The following is a 16,882-nucleotide window of genomic DNA, read 5'->3' on the forward strand; positions in this document are numbered from 1 at the left end:
TACAAAAAAACAGCGATTACACTTAAAACAGCTCTATACATTTTAATTATAATATTTAGAATTCTAGCTGGAGCAGCAAAATATCCCCCTAAGTACACAGGAAAAAGTACTTTACTAAAGTATCTAAAAATTTAGCTAGATGCAGATCTGAAAATTCTGTTAAATCGTCAAAATAATTATGTAGCACGCCCAAGCTGGTTACTAGAATAATCAAAACTTTTTGCAGCATTACTCATTATCCTTGATCATCCTACATAATTATTTTGATGGTCCAACACAATTATTTTTAGATCTGTACGAGATCTCGTATTTAGTTAAATTTTTAGATTCTTCAGCAAAAACGTTCTTTCCGTGAAGGATGTGTATACAGTTCTTTTATACTCTCAACGCGATTTTGAAATTTACGTCCCGGTAATAAGAACGCGGCTGTTACGAAATGTATTTTTCTTTTGCACAGCTCTCGTGATATAAATCTACATAATCCCCGATGCGGCGCACACGCGATATTACATTTAATAGAAGCGGGGATAAGCTTACCGTGGGCGAATACAAAATTTCATATTCCGTCGACACGCCTCGTAACGCGCTTTCCATAGGGCACGTTACGCTCTCGCAAAATTTTTCTTTTATCCCACAATGAATCAAGTCGCTTTATCCGTTAAGTATCAACGGGCGCCTCAGTGATTATATCCTTGAACGCATTTAGACGAATGACGATGGATTTCTTACGTGAATTAAACGCGTCAATACGCACAAGGATATTATATGCCAGGAATATAAAGATTTTATATGAAAGAGAAATATTACATGGAAAGAACGGTTTTATTGAAGTATCAAACAATTTAGCTATAATATGTACAGATCCGAAAATAATTTTGTTAGACTATCAAAGTAATTATGTAGAACGCTCAAGATGATTGATAGAATGTCCGTAGAATGTCAGAATGTCTTACAGCGTTACTCGTCATGCTTCAGTTTCTTACAAATTTATTTTGATGAGCAAAATATCTATAGCTACATTTTGAGATACTTCAGCGGAATTGTTTTTTCCTTGTATGACCCTCTCTCTTTCTTTCTCTCTCTCTCTCTTGAAAATGTGCCGAGCTTTGAAATTCCCAAAGACTATAAACGAGTATTTGTGAAAAGGACGATTTTGCTGAAGTAAAACTAAAAATATAGTTCTAAAAATAATTTCGTTGGGTCATCAAAACAATTATATTGGACGCTTAAGCTGGTTGCTGAAATATCAAATCTTTCGCAGCATACTTGAGATTCCTCTGTATAATTATTATATATTATTTTAATAGTACAACAAAATTATTTTCAGATCTAATTTAGCCAAATTTTTAGATACGTCATTTCAAAATTGTTTTTTTCGTGTATGATATAGATTTCATTTTTTCAATAAAATGATTGTTTGTCAATCATTGTCGTGCTTTGAAATATTTAAATACACTATCAAACGAATCCTTGAATATATAAATTTCCAATATCACTGAAAGCCTTGAATTTTTAGATCATTTGATATTCAAGAATTCGATATGAACATACATATATATCCTTGTATAATTGATCTTTTTTAATTCTTGCATCGTTTAATATTTACATAAACTTTTAAGGAGTGATATTTTTATTTTTTTCCACACACACGCGCGCGCGCGCGCACAATAATAATAAAAATACATTATGTTGTGAAAAAATCGATTTCAAACGTCATCGAGATTAAACCTCTGCACTCTACACTAAGGAGCTTTGTTGCAGCATTTTTAAGAGATGACATTGGTATAAAACCAACAAGACACGGGCGAGCTACTGCGTCATCGGCAATAAATAAGAGTCGCCGTTGCATTAAATAATCGATACGATGATTTAACGATACCGACACGTTCTCTCGTTAATTCAATCCCGCCCGTCACGTTGCCATATACACCTTCCTATGCGGCAATCGGATAATGGACTACGATCGATGGCTCTCGTAACGGAGAAAGCGTCTCGTTTCAAAGACGATCCCGATATTCCCCGCCTGCAAGATCGTGCTTCTTTGTTAGAGCAATTCCTTTTGGGAGAGTAACGTGCTTGCTCTCCGAGGTAACGGGTCTCCTCCCTCGTTTTCCTCGTGGCGGAAAAAGGAACATGAAAAATCGCCGAGGTTCGCCAGCAGCGTGTGCACAGAATCTGGGACAACTATATTTGTACTGAGCCGATGCATCTGAGAAGTCAAGATAAGCCCGCGAATTGTAAGCTCCGCAATCGGAGTGCATAGGCATCTCGATTTCTCGATGTTATGCCGCATTATTTATAAGCGTTACAAATCGGATAAACATTAAGTGATAGAATTAAAAATAATAAAATGTAAAATTTATTATTTTTATATATTTTTATATATTTAACAGAAACATTATTAGGTACCAAAACTAGCCTTAATGTCCGAATACAGTCCTCTTTGCTTAATGTTGTTGAACATTTTTTGATTGGGTGAGGCAATATTTTTTGCAATAAATTATTTACAGAGTTTTAAAGATGCTTGTTATAATCAATAATATTAAATTGCTTGTTAATTTATAATAGGTGATATTATTACTCCAATTTCATTCTAAAACTATTTCAAGACCGACAATAATCGGCTTACAGTTTGCTTGAACTGGAAATCGTGTAAATTCACAAAGGATATCATTAGACATGAAGATCCGCTTTAATCGAATATAGCGTTTTCCACTCCTTTGTAAGGTAAATGTCCCAGTAGATGGACATTTAAGCGTTAGGTTCTTATAAGTAATACAATTTATAATATCAAAAAGGTTTTTAATATAAATATTTGTATTCATTTGAGAACTCAAAAGACTTCCTTAAGCAAGGAAAAATTATTTGAATCCACTTATAACAATTATTAATTAAAATATTTAAATAAATAATAGAATGTGTCAATGTACCAGTGGCCGGACAAGTCGGTCGGACACTGGCTATGTTTACACCGTGCATTTAGGCCGCGGTCTATACGATAGGTCTTTGTTTAACCAACAGAATAAACATTGAGAATTTAACGTTTAAATGTCCGGTTACTGGGACATTTACCTTAATCATATTACAAAAATAAAGTTTGAGTTGAACCCAAATCAAATTCCCAAGTATATATAATCCTTTGCGTTCAAAATTATTTCTCACAAACGAAAATCAAATATTTAATTTTAAATTTAATTTAATCAGTCGATTCAACATACAATAATTTATTTAGATTATTTTGAAGTATTTATGGAAATTCCAATATCGTTCACTGTTTATAATCACATACTTTTTCGAATGTTTGAAGAACTGCGAAAACTTGTAGTAAAGCGTTCAACTCTACTTCGATTTAGGAATGCAAAGGATCAAGAGAGAGAAAGTTAAAGCATAAATACAATTAGAAGTATTCCTTTATTGGTAAACAATTGCACACCTATTTTTGCGAGAACGCTTTTCCGTAATTTTGTATACTTCGAGTTGTTGAATCGAGAGAAAATTTGAAACGCACGTACATGTAAAGCGCAAAAACGAATTTCGTAAATATGCAACAAATTTTTTAAATATTCAAAGAAGTAAAAGAGAATTTCTTAAAATAAACTAAATTAATACAATATTTGTAACCCCAAAAATAAATTCAGTTCAAAGTAAAATATATATGTGAGTCTTCGCGGTTGTTAATACAATAGATATATTCATAAAGCGATAAGATATAATTCGCAAACAATTGGAATGTACTTATACCAAATGAAATATTAACAACCGCGAAGGCTTTCAAAAAGAATTCTTTTAATGTCGTTTATCTTATACTAATGGCATTCGTGAATTATGTGAATCTTGCAGGAACTCTGTCATTACCAAGGTAGCGTTCGAGATGTTCCTAGTTCGTGGGTGGCGTTATCCACTTGCAGAGGATTGCGCGGTGTCATCTTCGATGGTGAGAATCTTCATTACATTCATCCAGAAGATGAAAACTTGGATTCCACGCATTACCTTTACAAGCACAGCGATCTCACTACCAACAATACGTGTGGTAAGCATCACGCGATTAAATCGTCCCTGCTATGTCTGGATCTTTTTTGCAAGAATTATATGCTTGAATAATGCAAAGCAGAAGAGGGCAAAATTGCATCGAAAAAATCGTTAATGTTATTAGTGCACGCCATGTACATATTACTAGAGTGCATTTTTAATATTTTCAATTGAAAGGCTTGCTGCAACAGTAAGCTAATCTGGACTAAGCCACATTTTATAAAAATGGAGAAACTAAACTCTAAAATTAAAATTATTTAAAAAATACATTTGCATATTGTTATAAAAACGTTCTCTTATTTTAACAAATGTCCGAAGTTTATTAAGGATAGCAAGTTGTAAAAAAAGAATATTATGAGAAGAGTAAAATTTCTCTGTATTAGATGATTCATTACTGAGCAATAAAAAAATACGAATCACTGCATAAATATAATATAACAGTGACAACAGTGGGTTAGTTCAATCTTTGGAACAAGTAGGGGACTCTATCACACTCATTCATTTCTATCACATTTTCGGCTACGTTGTGTTAGTCCACTGTTACAACGAGCCCTTCAATCTCGTTTCTACAAATATAGATTAACTTTAATTTTAACTTATACTCCTCATCTTATTCTAGTTATAAGAATAGAAAAAGATGAAGAGTAAGTTAAACCAAGATTAAAGTTAATCTACATTGATGGAAACGAGCATTAATATTATAAATATCCACTCTTTTAAAAAGACATCATCATGAAAAATTCAGATGATTATTATTTCGATTCATGATATACTGCTGGTTTTTACGAGATTAACACAATTTGTAATTGGATTAGAATTTATAATTGGAATCTTAGAATTTTCATGATTAATACGTGTTGATTCACAAACACATTTGCAATTCATTCCTTCCAAGATCGTATCCGTTGTCGCGGAAATTTCTGTCACCGAGGCGATTTCCGCGGATTTTGTCAAAAGTATTCACGAGTGAAAATTTGACTCTTAGAAATACAACTTTTAGCACGGAGGAACGAGCACGAGCTCGGTTCTTCGTCCTTCTCGGTGGCAGTGCCTCACACTTGACTCAGAGACTCGCTTCGAGAAGACTGGTCTCTCCTTAACGGACTTAACGAATGTAAGAGCAAAGCCCCGGCCGTGCCTGCCTCGGAGACTCTTTGTCCTCTCCTCGGTCCTATCGAGAATCCTGCTACCGACGATCGTGTCCCTGTTTGATGTTTTTCCTTGGTTGCAGGTTACGAAGGCACGCCGTTGCACGTTCTCCCTGATCATCGCGAGATTAAAAGATTCTCTAGGGTATGTACACAGAGCAATAGTAAAAAGAAAGAGAAAAAGGAATTCGCGCAAACCGCTTCCCCGGTAAATTATACGACTTCAAAGAACATAGTCGCAGGGGTCTTGGTACCCTCGATGTCTTGCGTGTGTGCCCTTCTTCCGTTCTTTCCTTCTTCTTGTTGGGGGAACTGTAAATAGTTCGCAACTTGGGAATCGTCTTGAGTTTAACGAAAATTTTAACACGGAGTTTTCAACAATTAACTGATTATTCAGCGTTGAAAATTTTTCAAGAAACGCGACCATTAACGATTATCTGCTGTTATGGCCATTTTATTTTAACTTTTTATTTTTGATAGTTTTATTAAGCTAAAGTTAAAATTAATCAATTTTGTGATTGCTGTCACGTTGTGTTCTCTTTTGTAGCACAAAAGAGCGGCTGAAATTATTCGTGGACCTTATAACGCAAACAGACAGTCACGTTACGTGGAGTTGGTACTTGTAATCGACAAGAAGGAATACACCGCGCTCGACGAGAACCTGGATAAAGTATATCAGCACTGTAAGGACATCGCCAATATTATCAACGCTGTAAGTAACGTCGCCGTCGTGTAACTTAATTGGACGTATAAGTCCTTTCGACCTCAAGTCGAATGAGAACGATCTGAAGCGCACAGCGCTAATTCAACAACTCCATTATTTAATCAGTCGTTTTGAACATTTGCGGTTTCCTTCTTCTAAAATATATATCTCTAGAATGTATCTTTAACTGTCTTAGCAGTTCCACGAATTTCACTGTATCTAGGGTAATTGACTTATGTGCAGAATTATGTTCACATAAATGTGCGAATCGTCCTTTCTTCAAAAAGAAAATATATTCTCGAGTACGAGAATTTTAATGAGTCTTATTAAAATAATGATTATATACGATCCATTTGTACATGTGCTTTACTTAAACTTTATTTACTTAAACGTAATTATATTCCGTTGTATTCCCGAAAGTACTTTATAATCGACATATTTTTGCTACGAAGTTGAAATAGCGCTTCTATATATAAAACTTTTCTAAGTAAAATTTTTCTATAATTAAATTTCAAGTTAAATTCACTATTTCACTTGAAAATTACTTGAAAGTTGAATTCTGTTAACTAGCTTTCTCGAAATTTTTTCGAAGTTATTTCTACTTTTACTTTTAATTTATTAGCAATGACAATGATGGATTTCACATTGCCAGTTTGGATCTCTAATATCTCCGCAAACGAGACCGAACCATTCTATGTATACTGCGTTCTCTCTGACATAGCGAGACAGAGAGATTAATTAGCACTGACTCGACCTTACCGCGTATCACAGTACCGCGAAATCTCTATGTAAAATACGAGACAGTATATCTCGGTGTGTTTACAGCTATACATGCCGCTGAACATATTCATTGCTCTAATCGGTGTGCAAGTGTGGTCCGAGTCAGACGAGATAACACTCTCGCCGAACGGCGACACCACACTGTCGAATTTCCTACGCTACCGCAGGGAGAAGCTGCTTCAGGATATTCCCAACGATAACGCCCAACTGTTGACGTGAGCGTGCAGATATATCTGTGTTACTTGTTTCGTCTAGCCGTACACAGTGATGATTGAATTTATTTCTCGACACAGGCGAATTACCTTCGAGGGCGGTGTAGTTGGCAAAGCTCTCAAAGGGCCGATATGCACCTTCGAATTCTCCGGCGGTGTCTCCATGGATCACTCGAATGTCGTTGGTTTGGTCGCGGCCACTGTCGCCCACGAAATGGGTCACAATTTTGGTATGGAACACGACGGACCAGATTGCGGCTGTCCTGAAGAGAAGTACGTCATATAGTTTGCCTCTTTTTAATACTTTAAACGTTCAACGAATCATGAAAAAACTTTATTTTATTTTATGATGATCCGAAAATAAAAATTACTCCACGAAGTCGCAAGCCTTATGTATAATGTATTGAATTGTTATCTATATATATAATCCCGCTTCAATTATATATTACTAATGTATCTCTCTTGTAGATGCATAATGGCGTCGTCCAGTGGTTCATCCGGACCAACGCACTGGTCCACGTGTTCGTTGGAACATCTAGCTTTAGCCTTCGAACATGGAATGGATTACTGCTTGAGGAACAAACCGCAGAAACTTTTTGATAGTCCTATATGCGGTAATGGATTCGTTGAGCCAGGCGAGCAATGTGATTGCGGTTTAAAGGAACACTGCGACAATCCCTGCTGCAACGTGACCACCTGTATGTTGCACAGTAATGCGAGCTGCGCGACCGGCGAGTGTTGCGATTTGAAGACTTGCAGGCCAAAGACCGCAGGCACGGAAAACGAGTGCGATTTGCCGGAATACTGCACCGGTCAGAGCGAGTATTGTCCAGCGGATGTGTTTAAGATAAACGGTGAGACCTGCAACAGTGGCAAGGCTTTCTGCTATGGCGGTATGTGCAGAACTCACGACGATCAGTGCAAACTATTGTGGGGCCCCACTGGTACGTCCTCTGACGCGCAATGTTACGAGATGAACAACAAGGGTACGAAAAATGGTAATTGCGGTTACAATCGCATCGAGTCAAGTTTCATCAGATGTAACAATGAGTAAGTTGACTATGCAGTACACAGTATACGAAAAAGATACTGCGTTAGATTTTGACGTCAGCATGATGGATGTATTGTAGAAATCTCTTCTGCGGTATGCTGCACTGCAGACACTTGAACGAACGACTAGAATTTGGTATGGAATCAGTCGCAACCTTAAGCCATTCGTTCATCAATAACGGTGGAAAAATAATTCCGTGTCGTTCGGCTATCGTCGATCTTGGATTGACCCAAGTGGACCCTGGTCTCACACCGGACGGCGCCAAGTGTGGACCCGGAAAGGTAAAATATTTCCAATAACAAAATTATTTTTAGCTTGAAATAAACATATAGACATTGCTAAGTTAAGAGAAAGATAAAATAAAATGAAAAATATCAAACTGACTCTTTTGAAATATAAAGAAATTCTGCTCGACTAATATTCTTTTGTGATAAATTTCGTGTTAATTTTATTAATTAAACGTTATAATTATAATTAAACAATGATATATAATAATACAAGATATTGATTTGATTTTTTAAAATTGCAATATTTGTATTTATAAATGGTGATTTATATATATATAAATATATATAGAGCATGTAATTTATCGGAAACAATTAGGTTACTATAATTTATTTATATTGTTTAGATGTGTGTAAATCAGAAGTGTATGTCAGTGGCGGATCTGAAAGCGTCCGTGTCTGACGGTAAAGCTTGCCCGAATAATTGCAATGGTAATGGAGTGTGTAACAATCTTGGTCATTGCCATTGTAATCGTGGCTTTCGACCACCTGACTGCCTTCAGGTTGGAGTTGGTGGCTCCGAAGATAGCGGTCCAGCCGAAGATCCCAACGGTAATTATTTTATTTTATATTTAATCTATTAATTGATAAAAAGCAGAAGTAATTTGTTGAAGAATTTCATCTAAGAAAAAAATAATATATAGATAGAAAAAGAAAATAGACTGACTGAAAAATGTTTTAATTTGATGTTAATTTAAACACGATTTAAATAAGAAGTTCATATTCGGTCAAAACAGGTCTTAGTGCTTAGTAATATTTTTATATTATTCTGATGTTATCTAAAGATGTCGGATATATTCAATAATTGAAAAGAGTCTGCTCTATTTTATTATTAATAAAAACCCACCGGTTCTTACTCAAAGCTTAAAACCAAAGATTCGAACGATTTCTTGTGTGTTTGTATGAATCTCATCATTTTATTGTAAACTTTTTACAATACAATTTCCAATTCAAGCAAACTGCGCGTCAATTATTTGTCAGTCTTGAAACATAATTTAAACTAAAGCTGAAATACGTAATATCAAAACTTAAATTGACAAGCAATTTAATAATATTGATGATAATGAGCATCTTTACAATATTAATTAATTTATATTAAATATTAATACAATCTTTACAATATTAATTATTTATATTAAATAGAATTTATTGCGAAAAATATCACTCCAGTCAAGATTTAAATCTGGATCTTCCTCTTTTCGCAACTGGCGCCTTCAAGATTGCTTGTTGGACTATTTCAAGACAAATGATCGACATGCCATTTGTTTGAACTGGAAATTGTAAAAAATTCACAAAAATATTATTAAGCACCAAGACTCGCTTTAACTAAATATATTATTTTAGCAATGTCAATTGTATTATATGATAATATTTTGTACGTTTTCAGGAAAAAACGATTTCATAACTGCGATTTATATTATCTTCTTGGGAGTGTTGCCCGCCATAGCTCTGTTCCTATTCGGCATCTGGTATGTCAGGAATTCCGGACAGCACTGGAAGAAGGATGTGATGTCTACGTACGTATCTAGTCTCGACCGTTTTAAAAAGAAACGTAAACCGCATGCCAATAAATCACTCGATGTTTCGTCATCAAATACGTCAAAGACACAGACACATTACACCGCCGGTAGCAAATTTTTCGGTTGGCGAATAATAATTTCCGCCTATATTACACCGAAAAAAAAGAATGCCTCTCGTAACACAAATAATAAAATATTCACGATTAGTGATGATGTCAGTCTCAAAGAGCCGCTTCAGATAACTAAGACTGATCTGATATCCACCACCAATCCGGACGCTATTAAGTGTAGCAATAATATTGAATATAGAAAGTCATTGCTGTTTGGCAATGTAAAACCGGATGTTAGTACAAAGCCCCAAACAAATGAAGTTTATAATAAGATTGCAACTTTTTCGGTACCTGCTGTTGAAGTCCAATCGAAAAAAATCACTCCACTTAAATCAGAATTAGGTTCCAAAATATCGGAACGTATTCAGCAGATTCAGAAAAGATCGTCTAAGAACGATAAAGGACTTACACTCAATACTGATATCAAGTTCGAACATTTGAATGAAAGCTCAGCTAGTACATCTAACATTATTTCAAAAACACCGGATGTATTTAATAATTCAAAGAAACCTACTCCATTTTATAATAAAAAACCACCACCCCCACCAGCACCTGCTCAAAGCTTAAAACCAAAGATCTGAGCGATTTCTTATTTATCTATATGAATCTCATCACGCATGGATATTTTACGTAAAAGTTTATTACGTATTATTAGAGAAATTTTATTTATAGTGTATTACGATATTTTAATAAATTTTGAATCTGTTTTAGAGAATCTATAATACTTAATAGAATTTGTATCTTCAGATACAATACATTTAAAAAAATTCATTTCAAAATTACAGCGCATTGTTTTCAAAAATTAAAATAAGAAATTCATTTTATCAATAGGGACTTTTTGCTAATTTAAAAAGAATGTAGCTTATTTTTCTGAGACTTATTTCTTAAATAATGAATATAAAATAAATCATATATTTAAACACAATTTCATTCGGCATAGTGCGAATATCATAGCGCATTTTTTGCGAGCTATGATTTTTGCATTATAATATGGGAATTCAAAAACGGTGATGGTTTATATAGAAACAATATTTACACATTACTGAATGCCAAAATGCATTAAAATAATTCCTACTGTGATTGTAACTGCTGATAGTCGTTATAATGCTCCAATATATTCTTTCAGTCAAAATTATAATAATATAATATTTTTACACGAATTAAAAAAATTAGATTAGTATTTAAGCATTTATAAATGATATTGAATTTTTATCATGTTTATATCGTTTATGTGATCAAATCTGTTCCAAACAGATTTTTTTATGCAATAAGTAATGATGGAATGTAGGATTGTACGTGCATTGATGCGTATTTTTTTATTTAATTCGTATTGACTACATCTTTGGTGCAATATGCATTAAGTGATTTTAAACTTACAATTAGAAAGTCTAAATAAAATATGTGGCCACAATGAACAGTATTATGTTCTTATGGACTTGTGTGCATGTACACAAACTTACACTATCTAATTTAAAGCTTTATTTTACTAATTACATATTAATTACATAAACAAAATAGAAGTTACGTAAATAAAAATAACTTTCATGCACAGCATTCTATATCGCAATGTTAATATACAATGCCTCTAATGCAAAAATGTTAACAAAAAATATTTTATTTATTAATATATCTATGGCTCTTCTTTGTTCACAGTTTTCAAGTTATTAATCTATCAGTATTGCACACATGATTAATATTAAATAGATTAGTTCAATATTCTGAACAAAATACTGTTCAATATTTTATGCCTAAATTTTTATATAGAAACTATAAATTTAATATAGACATATTGCGTCATATAACAGCGAAGATTGTTGGAGAGATTATTTATAACGTATAGAGAGCATGTGCAGAATCATGTTATGTGAGCATGAGCATGAATGAAAATTCTTTTCTTTTACTAGCTCTTTGCATTTTATCAAAAAATCGATAATTTACATTAGATGCTACTATTGGACATTCAGTTTTAACGATAATTTTTTTATTATATTAATAATAATTACGTAAGAAGTACTTAATTTTAATTGTAAAAACGAGTTTTTTAATTCTTTACTCATTCCTTGGATATGAAATTCAGATATCCGATAATGTTACTCATACTTAGAGAAATGAAAATGTACAATTTATTGAATAAACATAGTATTGATGTAAAGTGTTTTTAGTCTTCCTTTATAATCAACGATTTCCTTCTTTTCCAACGCTTGCTACTAATATCTCTTAATTTGTAACTAACATTTCCCGACAATTTTCTTGTCTGTGCATGCGTTTGGATTTGCGGTGAATAGCTACAGATTTGATAAAAATGCTTTTACATGATTAATTTTCAAATGATATTAAATACGTGCATGTGTTGGAGCATATACACAACTAAAAACTGTAGTATGTAATAAAAAACTTAAAATATTTATATATATATAATATTATTTTTCATTTAAATTATTTTACTATTTTCAATACAAACACATTTCATTATCGAGATCCACGCAACGCTTCTAATTTATACTAAATAAAAAAGACCTTTAACTAAACTTATTTTATTATGAACAGTGTGTATTCATTAGCTATGTATTGTAATTGCGCGCTTACAAGTTCCTTGATCCTTCCGCTTATAATTTTGCTTCAAATTTCAGGACCGATCGTGGCCACAATGGATTGCTAATCAAAACGATCGATCGTTCCAGCCCCATGTCACGTAACATCGAAACGATCGATTCTAGTCTGAGTCAAGATCCCGCGTGCGTGAGTTTGCTGCCTAAGGCAGAGGCTGACGAGCGATACAACAACAATATGTTTGGCCAGTTTAAAGGCTTCACGATTACACCGATCCATTCGAATCAATCTAAACTGACTGAGCCCACGAAACCGGCTCCACCTCCACCGGGATGGATGCCTACCGTGGCAATAAAGACAAACGTAGCTAAACCGAACATACAAAAGTGCAATGTGCCGCAAAGAAGCAATCTGTTAAGTTCTAATGATCCAAGCTCGACTGCACCAATGTTACCGCCGCTAAATCCAGGTTCTACGGCACGACCGTTGATCAGTAGTCCCGTACTGGCGGCCACAACCTGTACATCCGTCGAATTAGTAACTAAGGTACCCACCAGACCTGCCCCGGACGTACCTATGCGTCCAGCTCCGCCACCGCCCACTTCCGCGCCTTCTGTAAAGCCACAGAGACCTAACAGCACGCCCTTGACAAACGTAATACTGCCAGAACCCGAGAAGAAGTTGGAAAAGGGCAGCACGCTTAACCGAATCGCGTCGATATTGCGTCCTGGCTCCGGCATTATGAGAAGCAATTCCCAGAGTTCACCGAGGGATGACAAGAACACGAATTCTCTACCGAGGAGCCAGCACCACAAGGCCAACAAGGTTATCGATAAAGAGATTCTAAGACACCTCGAAATCTCTAATCCGATACCACAGACGGATATCGAGATCGCGACACCAGTAATCCCAGTGATACTGGCGGCCGAAGTCGAGAAGAGAAACGTGGTCCTGCGCGCTCAATCAATGAGAGACAGCAAAGTTACGTCAAGACCATTTGTTCAAACATTCGGCTCGATGCGTCAGACAACACCCGTCAAGAGGCCCACCAGTATACCTGCCAGCACGAGGCCTACGTCACCACCTCCGGGTCCACCGAACATCACACAGACGGAAAAAGCTGCCGAGAATGCGATAAAGATTCCAGGATTGCCGGGTTATCAGAATCCGCCGATGAAAACTGTTCAGAAACCATTAGAAAACACCTACGACGACTGCATGAATCTGATTACAGAATCGTCCCTGACGAAGATTACGGAGGAATCGGCCATGAACGACAATATCTACGCAGTGATAGAGGAACCCGTGCCTGAGAAGAACAGGAAAAACATGGAATTGGAGGTAACACCGGTTGGTAACGAGTATAAACTGCCGAAACGTATCGATACCATACCTGGTGGCCCGAATAGCCTAGAATCGATGGGTTTACTGTCAGAGATTGTATCGGAGATATCGAATCGTAATTTCGATTCCATATATTCCACTTCGACGTTAACCAGGAAGAAGAAAGAGGATAATGGGGAAGATGCAACGAAAAATTTGGAAAATATGGGATCCAATAACTCTTTGGGTGGCTACATGAATTCGAACCACTACAAGATACCCGGTGGAATTTATTCAAACTCAACGTCTGGTAAATTTAATTCTTCGAGTTCCACCACCAGTTCCGGCTATCTTCATCCATCCATGATAAACGTTCCACAAGTGGAAAAGAAAGAGGCGAGCAAAAGTATTTCGGATGCAAATGACAACTTAAAATCGGTCGATAATAGTAATCTAAACGCTCTTAAATCTAATAATCCTAATATAAACGATGAGCTGTCCAAGGAGCTCGGCATGAAACCACCTGAAAATCTTATAGGGTATAAACCGTTCGCTTTAACGAAGATTCGACCATCTCATTTGATACATATCAAGAAGGATGACCAAACAGAGAACAAGGTTCCGGCTAAGCCGCCATTGAAAAGGACTAAAACGCCTCCGAACGTCGCGAAAAGCCCGACTTCCAAAGATATACCCGAGTCGAGCGTAAAACTCGCGAGACAAAGTTCAGATAATACATTAAAATCCTTGAAATCCTCGAAAGCTTCCGACACAAGTTCGACAATGGTGAAACAAAGCTCGGATGCGAATCCAATTGCGAGACAAACACAAGTAAACGCGAGCAAGTCGAGTAGCGATTTAGATAAAGAAGAATCACACACAACCGTATCTGTCAAAAATGTGCCTTGTAGTCCTAAGGATAATCTGGGAAAGTTCAATAGCCCGGATCTGGTCTCGAGTTGCTCGAATTCTAATCAGGGTGGAACAAAGTCGCCGGATGTTGTGGGTAGCAATCCCAAGTTCAATCTCTCGCTTAAAACCGTTCAAAAGACTTCCACGCTGCCGAGGAATGGCCAGAAAACGCCCACAACACCGTTGAAACCACTTAACATTACATCCAAAACAGCCAGTCTCTCGGAAAGGAAGAAGTCTCCGACTGGCAACGCAAGTGTGGCTAAATCGCTATCGCCGTCTGTCAAAGAGGCAAATAATGGCGGTACTAAGCCATCGCATTTGACACCGAAGGTGTTTGCTAAAACAGAAATCAAGAGCGGGGATGGAGGTACAACAGCGAGGACGAATCCACTACAAAGAGTGGCGAGCGGTAAATCTAACGTGGCATCACTCCAGCAAAAGTTCGAGACTAATAAGAATAGTTCTGGTGTCGCGAGGACTATACAGAGTGTGAATAGTAAAAAATCGGTGGCACGAACGACGGAAGTTGGCGGCGGCGGATTGAGAAAATGAGCGATCATCCGGATGAGTGTGGTAGCTCGACCTTTCCGATTCTCGGACGTGCTTGACGGAATCGAAAAAGCGTTAGAGGAAAATCTATACTTGAAACATTCTAGTCCGTCACATTGAATCGTTCTCGGTGGAGAATGCGTGGTATATTATAAACGTGTATACGCGTTCATGATAAACGAGTACATCATAAGCGTGCACGAGTATAAACGTAGATAACGCGCGAGGGCGATATATCTCTTCTTATTTAAGAAATCTTAAACGGAAGTTAAAAACATAGTACAAGGATCTTTTCCTCTAAGATCCATAAAACGCTAATTTTACAAGCAAATATATTTCTTGTCGGAATATTAAAGATAGATTGTATGCGGCTGCGTTGCATAAGAGACAACATTAAAAATTGTAAATAGTGCCCACACTTAAAAATTCTCATATTTTTTGTAGAGACTATCCATTGCCGATGTTCAAGCGTACCTATATAAGCCAATAATTACCGTAATATTTATCTTAAGCGTTTTATAAGCGACATTGCGAGGTAAGCGACAGTTATTTTCGGAACCATCGCTTGAAACTAGAATGGGCGTGTACGGAATTAATTGACCTCTGTGATATATGTATATGTATAAAGAAATATTATGCACAGAAACACTATTACGCCACATTGTTATGGCTAGCAGATTTTAGACGCGACCAAATTATTTTATATCATATTACATAAATCGTACTGACAAAAAACGCGCCGTTAAGTTTTCTAAAAAGCCATCGGAAATCACAGTCATATCCGACGTAGCTCCGTTAATAGGGGAGGAAGGTCTCTTTTCTTTCCAAAGATTAAATATTTATGAGAGATCAAGTTACAAGATTGTACCTTCGAAATCCCATGGGAGCCAAAATGGAAATGCTATTAGTTAGGAGAGTCTAGGTGTTAGCGCATGCTAGTAAACATAACACTGCGAATCGAATTAAGGTGATATCTCCTCGACGGCAAAAGGCAAGGCCGAAATATAAAATATTTCGCCTCGATCATGCAACATCACGCAACCTTTATTTTCTTATTATCCCTTGCATAAATCAGAGGCTTGCTTCGTCTAGGACAGCTCTAGATGCAAAGACTAAAACTATTTATTTGACTGATACCCGTGTAAATATATGTTCGTAAGACGTAGGCATATAGTAGAAGTTTTGTACGATGTATCTTCGCGCCAAGAATAAGTTACATTCGTTACATTCGTAAGTTACTCACGCGCATTATACGTATGATCGCGAGAAAGAGGAAAGCAGCTTTTTGAACGTCGAGTTTAGCGTTAAGCACGTTAAGGAAAGGTTTTATTGAACTGATAAAGTCTGTCTTAGAGTCGAATTACGTTTGTGCATTTATTGTTTCCTTTTTTTCCTCTTCCGCGCAGCGAATTCCCCTATACGAATCCAGTCGATACTTTGATTTGTAGCGTTATCCATTTTGTAATAGTTCCTACTTGCGGAGCGTCCAGAAATCATCCCATCAGAAAGTTTCAATAAAGAGGTTCAATAAAGCTTTTTGACCATTTACTATGCGTATTGTGCATTGCTTTCTCCGCTTGTTTCTTTACGTGCGAGACGTCGTGTGCGTTGCTTCGATACGAGGACAATCAGATGTTCATTTAGTGTACGGTGTACGAGGAGGCTTGCTTCAGCAACTCTTGCTCGTTATTAATGAATAAGTATTATT

At 36.2% G+C, this 16,882-nt stretch overlaps 1 protein-coding gene across 1 annotated transcript in view; it reads left to right on the forward strand.

The window, feature by feature from the left end:
- Meltrin (disintegrin and metalloproteinase domain-containing protein meltrin) overlaps window positions 1-16,882 on the forward strand; it is a 105,629-nt gene extending 88,747 nt beyond the window's left edge. Inside the window, exons 4-13 of the mRNA XM_018455483.1 lie at window positions 3,841-4,030; window positions 5,261-5,322; window positions 5,725-5,889; window positions 6,706-6,875; window positions 6,954-7,145; window positions 7,341-7,922; window positions 8,003-8,204; window positions 8,555-8,759; window positions 9,595-9,724; window positions 12,468-16,882. Of these exons, the coding sequence (XP_018310985.1) occupies window positions 3,841-4,030; window positions 5,261-5,322; window positions 5,725-5,889; window positions 6,706-6,875; window positions 6,954-7,145; window positions 7,341-7,922; window positions 8,003-8,204; window positions 8,555-8,759; window positions 9,595-9,724; window positions 12,468-15,177 (4,608 nt within the window). The 3' untranslated portion in view covers window positions 15,178-16,882. The remainder of the gene's footprint in view (window positions 1-3,840; window positions 4,031-5,260; window positions 5,323-5,724; window positions 5,890-6,705; window positions 6,876-6,953; window positions 7,146-7,340; window positions 7,923-8,002; window positions 8,205-8,554; window positions 8,760-9,594; window positions 9,725-12,467) is intronic.

The sequence above is a fragment of the Mycetomoellerius zeteki genome, unplaced genomic scaffold (genome assembly GCF_001594055.1).
Source record: "Mycetomoellerius zeteki isolate Tzet28-1 unplaced genomic scaffold, Tzet1.0 scaffold481, whole genome shotgun sequence".
NCBI classification, from domain to species: Eukaryota; Metazoa; Arthropoda; class Insecta; order Hymenoptera; family Formicidae; genus Mycetomoellerius; species Mycetomoellerius zeteki.